The sequence below is a fragment of the Apteryx rowi genome, unplaced genomic scaffold (genome assembly GCF_003343035.1).
Source record: "Apteryx rowi isolate R43461 unplaced genomic scaffold, aptRow1 scaffold_69, whole genome shotgun sequence".
In the NCBI taxonomy this organism is placed as follows: Eukaryota; Metazoa; Chordata; class Aves; order Apterygiformes; family Apterygidae; genus Apteryx; species Apteryx rowi.
The window spans coordinates 2,403,134-2,416,298 of record NW_020450971.1 but is presented as its reverse complement, the minus strand read 5'-3'; the positions used below and the strand labels follow the sequence as shown (position 1 = coordinate 2,416,298).

The window sequence follows — 13,165 nt, the reverse complement described above, 5'->3', positions numbered from 1 at the left end:
CCCACGTTTCTTACCTTATGTGCCATCTCCAGTGGCTCTCCTCCTTTGATCAGGATGCCATTCTGAGCTCCTACTCCAGTACCCACCATCACAGCCGTTGGGGTTGCTAATCCCAGAGAACAGGGACACGCAATACACAAGACTGTGATAGAGGCTTGGAAAGCAAAGCGGATTATCACTTCAGCTGCAGAAATACTCTTATTGTAACCCTAGGGACAGAAATTCATTTTAGTAGGAGATATTGATGCATTCGACTACACTCATCCAACATTTACAAACATGCAAGTTAAAAAAGTATTAACATTGAAAAATAAAGCACAGAAAAATTATGCCAAAGCTAATATTAACGATTAAATTAATAACTATTTCTAGAAATTGTTCCAAACAGCATATACCCATCACTTATTTTACTTGTAGGACTTTTTCTTAAATAAGATACTTCAAGCTATGATAATTCTTTTAAGCTGTAACATGATAAAAGATACTCTATCAACAATATATGCAATAAAATTGAAAGATGATACTAAGACTGCTGTCTTAAAAATAATAGACTCTAGTCAGCAGAGGAGTTAGCCAAGAAACCTGTGATATAAACAGCCCCAAGATACAAGTTAGGATCCTGTTTCTGCTCTGGGATCTGTAAAGAATATGAATTCCACTGATTTCAAAGGCAAATTTATACAGAGCTATGCTAACAAAACTAGATGCAAAATCGGGGCTTGCAACGCAAGGGACTGCTTTTCCCCAAAAGGAAGTAACGGAAATTGGGAAGTTTCAAGGTTGGAAACCTAAGCTGGATTTTTTTTAAGTAACTTTCAGGAGCTGTGATTAATTACTGCAGATTTCTTTAAATAAAAAGGTAGAAAGAGTGCTATAGTTTAAATAAATAAATTTCACACACACACACACATATACACAAATATATTCAGCAACTGCCTGCAAGAATAACCCAGAAACAGAACTGTTGCAGTCTAATAGACTCCTAGGCTAATTATTTTTGAAATATTTCAGAAGGCGTTTAATGGGACTTACTTACCAGAAAGTATTTTTCTACTATTTCAAAATCCACAAATCCAATTATAATCCAGGCAAAAAGGGTAACCACAGAGACAGCCACAATAAAAGGAACAAAATAGCCACTAAGCTTGTCTGCAAATTGCTGGATAGGAGCCTAGGAAGGAGAAACAAATGTCAGCTTCAGCAATATTACACTTACTCACTTCTGTGCCTTTGGACATAGATAYAATCACAGTTTCTGTTTTTCAGCACATTTGGCATACTGTATTTCATAATTATAGTCAGGTACTTATACTCAACAAGACAGTGAGATTTGGAACAGTGAACCACATCAAAGTCCTCACTGAGCGAGATACTTCGCTCTGTAACTGCAATTCAAATCTAAACAGTCTAGAAGACCTTTCAAGTGCATTGGTGCACTGATGTCTAAATGATGAGACAAACCCCAACTGCTTAAACTGAAGCTACTCTACCTTTGAGGTTTGGGCCTCCTCCACCAGCTTGACAATCTGGGATAGAGTTGTATCAGCTCCAACGTGGGTTGCTGAAATCAGCAGCGACCCATTCTGATTAATAGAACCTGCAATAACTGTATTGCCAGGTTTTTTAGTCACAGGCATCGCTTCACCTAAAAAAAGATCAATAACAGATACTGATGGAAAATTTTTTGGCAACACTATTTTTTCTAATATCTACCAACTCCAACGTGCAATTAGAAGAGTAAGAGAGCATCAAACAACTTCAACTTCTCTTCTTCAAATTCATTTAATCGAAAATAACATTTTTAAACATGCAAAAAGTAAATGTTTACCTGTGATGAGGGATTCATCTACCATGGAGTGCCCTTCAATAACACGGCCATCCACTGGGAACTTGCCTCCTGGAATCACCTTGACAATATCACCTCTTTGAACCAGTTCAACATCAACTTGCTCTTCACTAGAATGACGCATAGTATTTTTACTAAGACACTGCTAACTAAAATTACCCAGGCAAAAAGGAGTTGATCATACTACACAAAGCAGAAACACATCAGTTCACATTGTTAAAGTATACAGAAATTAACAGGGGAAAAAAAAGGCCATTTTGTAGAGCACTAAGCTTATTTTATTTATTTATTTTACTTTCCGAGAAAATTCAACTCATTTTCTTATCACAGGAAAAGTTAGTAAGGTGCCAATAAACCAAATCAGAACAGTGTTAATTTGTTTACATTTTAACACTGACATTTGGTAAATTTGCAAGCAAGTTTGAGGCAAATTTGAAGTTATTTGCTTCACAATTCTATAGAATGGTAAAATAAATCTGTGATTTGAGCATATTAAAACAAAAATGAAACAGAAAAAACAAATGACAAAGTAAGATACCTTAAAAGAATGTTATCAGGGCCCAAGGTAACAATAGTTGCTTCAGTAGCTTGTAATGAAATTAGTCTTGCAAGTGCCTCTGATGTTTTACCCTAGAATAAAAATTTTCATATTTTTCTAAATCCTTTTGAAAAAGACTGCTTTGTAAATGCCAACTGTATATGTTACAATTCACTCTTTTAATAAATATTTTCTGCAAACAGACTTAMAGTCATTTCATATTTTCACTAGTTCAGTTATAAAAGATGATATTATAACAAAAATGGTTGAAAAAATGACAAAACTTTTTCATATGATTTTTTTTAAAGGTATGCGACATTCTGAAGTGATACCCAGTGTCTTGCAACTTGCAGATGTGATGTTTTCCATCCAGTGAAGATGTCAAAACTACATCTGTTTCCTGACAGGATTTGGTTTTACTATATCTGGTAGACAGCTAAGAACTTCAGCCTTTCACCATCATTAGGGCAACCTGTCCCCCTGCCATGCCCTTCCTCTTCTGCCCAACACGAGCACTTTATTTTTCTTACCTTTGCAACATGCTCTAGCCACCGGCCCAATGAGATGAACACAAATAGCATGGGAGGTGTGTCAAAGAAAGTCACAGGGTTTGATTTTGCTTTCTCAGCCATCGCAACTAAAAGAATAACGAATGAGTAGACGAACGCAATGGAAGTTGCCAAAACAATGAGCACGTCCATGTTTGCAGTTTTGTGCTTCAGTGCTTTGTATGCTTGAATATAGAAGTGCCAGCCTCCAAACATCTGCAACAATAACAGCACCAGTTATATTTTACACCTGCATTTGTAACACACGGCAACAACATTTCCACAAGAAAGATGCCGATGCCCATTTGTGGTGGTTGTCATCTCCATCTCTTCCTGGACAGAGTCCCAAGCTCCAGCCTTGGGCTACGATCCCCACCACTGCGTCCCTCCGCTCATCCCCACCCACTGCGTCCCTGTCCCCTCCGCTCATCCCCACCCAGCGCTGCCAGCGCCTTCCCGTGCCCACTGGCTACAACCAGGCAAGCTGCCTCCAGCCCTATCTGTCTACACAGCGCCCAGGCACCAGCTGGCCTGCCCACAACAGTCCATTGCAGCACTTATTTTGGCTACAGCAGAAACATCTAACAACCTCAAAAGCATTTTCAATCAGCATAATTAAAGCCACTTGTCAAATTCCATTTTTTCATTGCCTTTCACTTTGAATGTCTAACCCCAAMACACTAGGAGTTGCCATATTGCTACTTACCTGCACAGGGACACAGAGTAAAAATGACAGAAAATTCATAACAGATAATCCTGGTAGGAGCTGGCGCTCCAGGAACATGGAGGAGTGAAGGGCCTCCATTTCCTCAGTGCTCATGTTGTGATGGGTGTGAGCATCTGCAAGCTGACTGTCCATAATCATCATGTAAATCATCAGCCCCATGACAGGAATACAGAAAACCAGACTCACAAGGAACGACCTTCTCCACCTCAGGTTTAAAAAGAAAGGAAAAAAAAAGATTTTGTTTTGCGATCAAATGATGGATAACACTTTAGCTAACAAGTCTACAAAAATTTATCTTGTTAGTTTGCACAAACTCTACCGTTGACTAAAAAAAGAAAACATCAAAAAAGGGGAATCAAAAATGTTCATATAGAATTTAAATATGCTCAGGAATACTTACTGCCTTATTTCCTGTTTGTGGTCTAGATGACTAGCAGATTTGTCTTTTTTGACTAAGGAAGTAGTGAAACCTAAATCCTAGGGGAAAAAAAAAAAGCATAGTAAGAATGAGCAGTCAATTTTTAAAGACACTTTGTGCTCTTATGAAGTTATTGACAGATTATTGGTGGGGCCAACCATGCACTTGCTTTATTTCATTAACTTTTGATATGATTACCTTTCTCTCTCTGTAAAAGATGACTTTAAAAAAAAGCTTTTCAAAAAAATTTTCCAAAACAATAAAATGCTATTCTAAAATGCAGCTTTTTGAAATGGTTCTTCCTGAGGCACAGAGGTATAGAAACTGAGGAAGAACACCAACCAACTTATTTCATCTCTTCTTTTGCTACAATACTCATGGATACACATTATTTTTCTGCAAACATATAAGCCAATAGGTTCAATTCTACCACAGCCTTGCTTTTCTTTAAAAATTTCAGCAAAGTCATAATGGAGCATCGTTTCTGAACCAGAATACATATATTGTCTGCAGACACCTGCACCGAGATTGAGGGGATGGCAGATGGAAGATGACAGACAGGACTTTTCCTTTGCTGGTCTTCCCTTCTACAGCTGGTTCAAATTAAGGGTTTTTCAGTTCTAGGATATGTAACTTTTGGAAGCATGCTGGCTATTTTATGAGACTTTCATGTCTTCATGAAACTTACCTTTATCATTTGTATGATATCTCGAGGACCTATAATCTCAGGATCATATTTAATGTGTGCTTTATTAGTTGCAAGAGCTACTGAGCAGTATAACACACCATTAGTCTTCATGAGGGTGGATTCTATTTTATGCACACAAGAAGCACATGTCATTCCTCTCACCTGTAAAACAGAGGTTCCCTCCTGTTATCAAAACCACAGATTACTCAGTAAATACATCGTGATTAAGAAGTGGGAAAACTGCTTATGACTGTCCTGAATTACTGACTACCTACAGTAAACATTTTGGGAAGTGGACGTTTATACAAGCATGATCAGGAGATACAAGTAATAAAGACAGGGTGGTGGCTGTTTTTAATTAGCGGCTTACCACAAGTTCCAGAATTCCATCTCCTTCATCGCAGTTTTCCATCACCGTAGCTCCAAATCCCAGTTCCCGTATTAGCTCTGCAATAGCTGATGGGTGTGTGATAGCAGGATTATACCTCACTTCTGCCTTTCCTGCCATTAGGGCCACAAGTATTGAATGTATTCCTAGAAGACAAAATGTGCAAATAGTTCTGCTCCAGTTTAAGGCAAACACTGTATCTATGATAACACGATGCCACAGTAGCAATTTATTTACTGAAATTGAAAAACCTATCACATTGTACCTAGAAAGAGAAGCGTAAGCATTTTTGGAAGAGACATCAACAATGCCATAACATCACAGACCAGAAAGACACAGGACTGAGGAACAAACACTTGGCATAACTGTACCGAGAGAATCTAAGTGTATGTGTGAAGGCCAGAGAGAYCAAAGTATTACTCTGAGAGGGGTAAAATGAGTTGCGTGTTTTGAACTGTCTAATTACAAACAAAACTTGTGATTTTCTTCTTAAAAGGAGTTCTTCTAAAGCACGCCTACATATTTTCTGATCCACATCTAGCATTTCTAAAAGGCTTTCCTTCAACAAAGAACTTGAATGAACATGTATGAGAAAGGGTGGGCCTAACCAAATGTGCAATCCTACCATACACTTTAAGGAAAAGGGAGAGTATGAAAAGCTTTTAGCAGGAAAAAAACTACAATTCCAGCTTAACTTTGGAATATATCCATCTTCATGACAATAATTAAACATAGTCTATATTAATGACTCTTCCTTACATCACAGCCATGCAACAATTTGTTCCTGTAAATACAATTATTAATCCAACAGTAGATAGATATCATTGTCCTGACTTGTAGAGCTAAGTTTAACTTATGTCTCTCTAATCCATACTAACACTGTCCTTCTCTAACAGCTTTCTAATACAGATGTGCACGCTTCTGCCTTTAAGGTATAGACCTGGACACGTCACTCACGCAGAAGAGGTTTGTTTTAGTTTCAAGAGGATATAGGTTCAATATCTCTATTCTCTTTGGAGTGCCCCGATTCCAGCTTTTACAAGGGCAGTCTCCAGCCAGCGAGCCATCAAAGCACCAAGAACCATGTTCCCTTTTCATCCTATGACCCAACTGTGAGTAGACTATGTTCAAACTCATCCAACGCACCAGCAATGGTACTTCTTCTCTTGACTAACCTGTCATTTAAAAATACTGTACAAAAGCTGGATGGAGTCTCTAAAAGCAACACTGAGAAATTTAWCAGATTCTGCTGACATATATCTTACCATCTTCTCTTCTCAGATTTCTCTCAATGTTTGCTACACATGAAGCACACGTCATGCCTGTGACTTGGACGTAGCACTTGGAAATAGTCTTTGTCTCACATTTAGCAACATGGAGCGGTGATACTTTGGAGGGAGGCTCTGTTTTGTGAGATTCCAGCTGCACTTCGGGTGAAGGCCGAGTTATTACCACAGGGAGTTCTGCCTTTGCTGGAGAAAAAATTGTAATTCATGACATTATAAATAGCCATTGCAATAAGCTACGGGCTGTATATAGTATAAAAGGCATAAGTGAATGTTGCTGTAATTTTCCAGACCAAAAAGTGGTAATTGTATATGCCCTGTCAAGCAGATTCATCCACAAGCTTGTAGGTCTTGCTATCTTTTGCTTACTCTTAAATGATAAGGGTTAGGCCACTGATCAACTTTCTACCCAACTGTACTGTTACTATTTTTCTTTGCCTTTCCTCATTGTATCTGTCTGTCCTGTTGTACATCCCCTGTCCCATTCTGTAGGTTGTAAATTAAACCTTTCCACTGCAAACTTATTTTTACACACAGTTTTATTGACTTTACCTGATGCACATAGCTGAATTTGCACGCAAATTCATGGTTTGCCAGCAAATTCAGTGCTTGCGACCTTAGAGAAGGGCTCTCAAGACAGACAACTGCTTCGTACGGCAATTCAGGAGAAGCTATGTTTATGCAGGGGCTGCATGAAAGGAATTAAAGGGGATCACCTGACATCACTCCTGCAGTTACTGGCATAAAATAGCTCTTATACTATATTTTTCAAAATTTAATCTTAGTGAATCAAGAAATAGAGTGTCAAAGCCCCCTTGGGAAGCTTCACTTCCTATTTATATTTGTATTTTCTCCATAAGTCTACTGGATTCTACTATTCAGCCATCTGTTCCCATTGTGCAATTCCTTATACTGTACCAGTCATCACAGTAAGCATCATTTTAACTTTCTGAGTGATGTTCACACTCCTCAGATTCTTACCACTCTTCTTCATGCCTGTGTCTGGTTAAACATCATTTTGCCAGTTACTCCACAAGAACCAAGTCTTTAATAAAAAAATTATCAAAGAAATTTTAGTGCAATAATCTGCAGTATTCTGAGCACCTAGCAAAGCTCTACTTACCATCCATATTCATTCCATGAATATTAGACAGTATTAATATATTTGCAAATTGAAACACCATTTAAACATCAGGGTTTATTGGACACATTTATATTTCCAGACATCTCAATCATCTTTAATGTAATGTATTACATTATGCAATGTAAAGGAAGTACTACATGTGTACTTAACCATCTCACTGGTAGTAAAGATACAAAGCTTCTCTTGGCAAGCATGAAGTACAACATGTAAACCTCTAAATTTCACCTTGAATGGTACCATATCCCAAACAAAACTGTACCATCCTTTTAAGTTTAATGTAAAAAGTTTAATATGCCATTACCTGATAAAGATGCATCAAATCCCATATCCTCTATTGAGGATTGCAAGTCTTCTGGGCATGTTTGTAGAGGGTCATATTCTATAGTTCCGTTATGATTTGGAAGAGAGACATGTATTGATTTTACACCTGCCTTTTGGGATATGACTCCCTCAATAGACTGCACACAAGAGTTACAAGTCATTCCTTCAATATTTATCACAACAACTTGAGTAAGGGGCTGGCTAGCATCCCTTAAAGCAACAGGAGATTTCAGTGGAGATGCCAGTGTGGTGAAAAGTGCTACATTTTCATATTCATCAGGAAGGCTGACTTTAAATGTCTCTGGAGACACTGCCTCTATGGCTTTTCTCAGTACATCTATGCTAATTAAGTTTGGGTTGTAGTTTATAATAGCAGACTTCTTCTCTAATGAAACAACTATATTTGTTACTGATGGGAGTGTTGATATAGTACTCTGAATATTGAGGACACAGGAATTGCAATGCATGCCATCAATTCTGAAGACAATGGTCTTTGTATCATTCGCATTCTTTGAGTTCTCTTTGAGTATTGTTTCAGAGCCTTTGGCTTGAGCGTTCTTCAACCTTTCCAGGTCAACAGCACTGAGCTTGAGAGGTCTGGGCTGCTTTTTGAAAGATGCTATGAAACCCGCAGCTTCAATTTGATGTTTTATTTCTTCTGCTGTAATGAGATGAGGCTGATACATGACAACAGCTTCCTGATTGTCCAGGGACACTAAGAATTAAACAGTAAAAATATGTGCGCATTACTGCCCAGCACCCTAAGAGCAATGGATCTTGTCAAAGCTTTCCAAGAATGCTTTAAATGCTCAGAAACTTAACTCCAATAAAAAGGAAGTTTCAGTGGTTTTCTAAGTCACAACCAAAGTAATTTAGTTTTTCCAATCGTTTTTTGTCTAGTGCTACAACAAGCTTCAATCCCTTTACCTCAATTTTTGCTCTTTCCTCAGGACTTTCATGAATGGCATAGTTAACTCTTTCTTACTAACTAAATTAAATATATCCTGTTTTCTTCAGAGACCTGGGGCATTGTTTATGTTAAAGCTATTTATACAGGTAATTTCATCTTACCCTTTTAGACAGAATCACATATATGTCAATATTAGTAGTTTTTAGTTGAACAGAAAATATTAGTATTTATTACAGTCCAAAGGAAAGACATCTGGCATTATAGGGATATCCATAATTGAAAATAAAACTCTGGAATGCTACCACTCGTCCTCCCTACCAAAATACGAAACCACCACTGAATGCTATCACTCATGTGACAGCAACGGCCTCACTACAGTTTGAGCCCTTTTCTTCACTTCTGCTCCAAATTAAATATGTAACTAAGTATTGATACCCCAAAGAGTACTTGTCATACTAAGCTATCCAGTCTCAGTCCCAGGTATCTGCACAATGCTATCAGTGGACAGCAGAGTCAAATTTAGGCTATGTAAAAATAACATAAGGTATTACCTTTAATCCGCTGAATTCCTTGCAATTTGCCAATCTTCCCTTCAATGGTGCTGGTGCAGGAATGACAGGTCATCCCCTCTATTTTCAGGCGCAGCACAACGCTGCTTGCTTGAGACCAGCTGGCATCTTCACAAGTTCCAGGAGCTACCTCTGGTGCTGAAGTACTTAAATCTACTCCTGGGACCATTTGGATAATCTGCTTGCCATTTATAATGGAGGAAATGAAAGTCACCACAGCAGTTTTTTGGTCAGAGGACATTTTAACATCCAGAATACCTTTGTTTTTCAGTAGTGTACTACGAATCTGTTTAGATGTTAGAGTTGACTGAGTAGGAATAGTAAGAAAAACAGTGTCAGGTAAAACAGGTTGTGGGTTTGAATCAGCTAATATAGCATCAAATCCCATGTCGTGTATTGCCTCCTGCAGAGTCCCTGGAGTCTGTAGTTTTGAGTCATAAATAATGACTGCATTCTTTTCTTCTAGAGATACCTTGCAAGACAAAAAAAAAAAAATCCAACAACTTAGCAAACTCAACATCAAGAGACAGGAACCTGATACCCTGCATGAGATTAGATGAATAGCTTTTACTTATATATGTTAGTAACACTTGCCCACTACCATTTTACCTTTCACTACTCACCTTAAAGAGTGAAATCATACCAGTGGCAACCATAAAGTAACTTCTGCTTACCTGTGCAACAACATGGCTAGACAGAGGAGACTTTTTTTAAAAACCAGTTTCAGAATCCTTTACAACAAGCTGGTCCAGCCACTTTTACTTTTGACATCTTGACAGCATCTCAATGCATTTTATAGCAAATAATGAAACTCGCAAAGCCAAACTCTCTTGAATTGGGTTAGTCAGTGTAATTCAATTTCAAAAGCAAAACAGCCCACAGAAAAAATTCTAATCACTTGTACAATTTGGCTGTTATTAGTAGCTTTCCTTGGGCTACAAGGATTGAAGAAAATGTTCTTGAAAAATCCCACAGATTTAAGTGTCAGCAGTAGAAGTTCAATAGTTCCAGATGTCTAAGGGTATGGGGCGGGGGGGTTAATCAAAACGCCAGCAAACCAAGGTGTTCTTAGCTGCAGAATCAGTAGAGCAGAAGGCTATAGCGTGTTGTAGCAGTAAGCGACAATAGCACAGGCTATTATCCTGCTGTGACGAATAAAGTACATCAGACTTCACAGAACAAAATTCAGTTTTAAAATTAGATACATGACAAACATTAAAAAAGCTATTTTCTCTCTGTACATTTTGGTGATACACAGAGTTCCTGATTCGGTACTAACCTTTCACAGCAGATGGAAGCAAATTAAATTGAGGATATTTGTACCAATTGATAATATAATCAAACATAATTATTGCAATTTCCAAAAGGGAAAACCAATGCCCGCCTGAGGCCCAACACGTTATCATTCAATTTTATCTTTCCTGTGGGCAAAGATACAACCCAAAGACCACAGTCATGATTAAATTACATCAGTTAAATAATTTTAAGAACCACCTTTCTTCCTTTTTGTCCCAATTATGGGCCTTAGCAGAATTAGTAACATGGRCATTTATTAGCTTCATTGCAGTTGGAGGCAACATGACCTAAATGCAGCTCTGTGTGTCTGTATTAGTCAGCCAACGCTTCTCTCTTTGGCTGACCTAATTCATAATCACTAAACAAAAACCTATTTTACTATTCTCTAAGATGATTCCTGAAAACAAATCATTTGGTTAAACTGAAGCCCTAATGCTGTAATGAAGTTAATTACTAAATATGATCTCTTGAAGTTTATTATAGTCCAATTCTACTTAGACTGTTTTTGTAATATATTTGCTTGCCAAGAGTAGTTTTACAAATATTATTCAGCTTTGGAATAAAGTATTTATCCTAAAACCTATATACAAGATACTTAGTACTTTCCAACAAAAAAAAAACCAAAAAAACTCCACACTCTTCACTCCTAAAGTAAGAGTATATTATGGGATGCACATGTAAGTTAAATCATGAATCTCTCCTCCTCCTATCGCGAGTTATCTGTTTATTTTCAGAAATTAGTTGAAACAATAGAAAATACAAGATCATAGAAATCAAACCTTTTGCTAGGATAATTTTGGAAAGAAAGAAAGGATTCTGAAGGCCCATTATCTGGGGTATTATTTTACAGGATGGCTTTAGTCTTCATTTGACTTCATGCTTGTGGATACTCAGTCACTCATCTGTCCTTCCCATGTGATAAATGCTGTTACTGTGGTATCCCTGTTTCTAAAAGAATCACTTGAGTGAGCCAAGACTCTGGTGTGAGAGAAGAGCCACACATCATATTAAAACTCCATTAAAGTTGAAGGAAGATGAAAAATGGGACTTAATGTAAATATTGCTCTTGTTCACCTAAATTTCTGTGAGCACACACCAACTCCTACTTTAGGCAAAAGTAAGCAGTACTAACTGGTGCATCGTTCTTCTTCGTACAAAATGGTGCACCGCAATGAACCTTTAAAATCAGCTGGAGTTAATGATGACATGCCCCTGAAATCAAGATAGTGTCCCCTATTCTGGGAAGGAAAGTGTTCCTCTAAAGCATACCAACTAAAATGGAAATACCTTTTGATGAAACCAGGAAGATAACTTTCTGTAGTAGTTTATTGTATTTTACAGAAAATAGCAGCATGATTTCTGAAGGGGAACCCTTGCCTATGCACAAAGCAATTACAATTTGCAATTTTCTGTTGCTTGTAATTGTTGGGACTGTTCTTTCCTGCACAAATTAGGTCATAAGGCTAATAGGAATCACAATAGTTYTAATAATCAAAACTACGTAAAAGCTGAGAAATGATGCACTGGRTAAGAATAACCAGCTCACCCTGGGATACTCTACAGTACACTATTTCACCCATACTGGACAAAATGTTAACAGAATATTGAAATCTCCAAGGTAAATAAAAATAATAATAATAAAAAAGGTTAAAATTAAGTCAAATCAATGAAATCTGGATTAAGAGCAGCTCAAGTAGCTCCATTAATAGTTTTTTCAAGAGGACTGTTCTGCTGCTCCTTCTCTCATCCCCACATGGACAGTACAAAGGAAAGCCAGTTTCCAGTGCTTGAAAGGGCTATCAAAACTTGGTCCCTTACCCCTTACCTTCACTTCATAAACCACAACAAAACAGCAGTATTTTTTCATGCTGGGACAACTAGCATATGACATGACTTACCATCTCAGGAACACAAATGCTATTGAGCCTATGCAAGTGACCTCTGGGTGCTGTCAGTTTGCAAGAAAAGGCCTGGGGCACTGTGGGCAAAACACTGACATTTATCGAGTTTAAGGGGTGAGGACAACTTGCTTTCTTCATCAGTATAATTTTTAGGACTTCTGCTTCTTTTTTTTTTTTAATTTATTTTTTACCTTTTTCCTCATAATTCAGTATTGTGAAATAATAAGACAAAAAATTACTCAAAAAGAGTAACAGCAATAATCTAGCTCCCACTTCAGTAAAGCAAACGCTTGTTTTTCTCTTCCTCATATGTATTACAAATACACCAGTGCACCTCTAACATCAGTTTCCTAAGAAACATAGAGAATATATTCACTCCACATATTTCCTCTCTTGGCTCCTCATGTAAGAGCAATACTTTGTAAGAAATATCAATAGCGTTACTTACTTTAATGTTATGGACACCATTGATTTTCCCAACATGCTGCTCAATGGTTTGAGCACAAGAACCGCATGTCATTCCCCCCACAACGATGACTATGGATTTTGCCTCCATTGTCAAATTCTTCCCAAGTCTTCACATTG

The 13,165-nt window shown here is 37.7% G+C and overlaps 1 protein-coding gene across 3 annotated transcripts in view; it reads right to left on the bottom strand.

Annotated features, from left to right (window-relative positions):
• The window catches only part of ATP7A (ATPase copper transporting alpha), a 22,265-nt gene extending 9,100 nt beyond the window's left edge, over positions 1 to 13,165 (bottom strand). For all 3 annotated transcript variants that reach the window (XM_026086293.1, XM_026086294.1, XM_026086295.1), the window contains exons 1-14: positions 13,029 to 13,165; positions 9,366 to 9,855; positions 7,885 to 8,619; positions 6,419 to 6,625; positions 5,136 to 5,299; positions 4,766 to 4,927; positions 4,060 to 4,136; positions 3,639 to 3,864; positions 2,915 to 3,148; positions 2,385 to 2,476; positions 1,829 to 1,956; positions 1,491 to 1,645; positions 1,037 to 1,171; positions 15 to 209 (exon numbers count right to left, since the gene is read on the bottom strand). In XM_026086293.1, the coding sequence (XP_025942078.1) occupies positions 15 to 209; positions 1,037 to 1,171; positions 1,491 to 1,645; positions 1,829 to 1,956; positions 2,385 to 2,476; positions 2,915 to 3,148; positions 3,639 to 3,864; positions 4,060 to 4,136; positions 4,766 to 4,927; positions 5,136 to 5,299; positions 6,419 to 6,625; positions 7,885 to 8,619; positions 9,366 to 9,855; positions 13,029 to 13,136 (3,108 nt within the window). In that variant the 5' untranslated portion in view covers positions 13,137 to 13,165. The remainder of the gene's footprint in view (positions 1 to 14; positions 210 to 1,036; positions 1,172 to 1,490; positions 1,646 to 1,828; positions 1,957 to 2,384; positions 2,477 to 2,914; positions 3,149 to 3,638; positions 3,865 to 4,059; positions 4,137 to 4,765; positions 4,928 to 5,135; positions 5,300 to 6,418; positions 6,626 to 7,884; positions 8,620 to 9,365; positions 9,856 to 13,028) is intronic.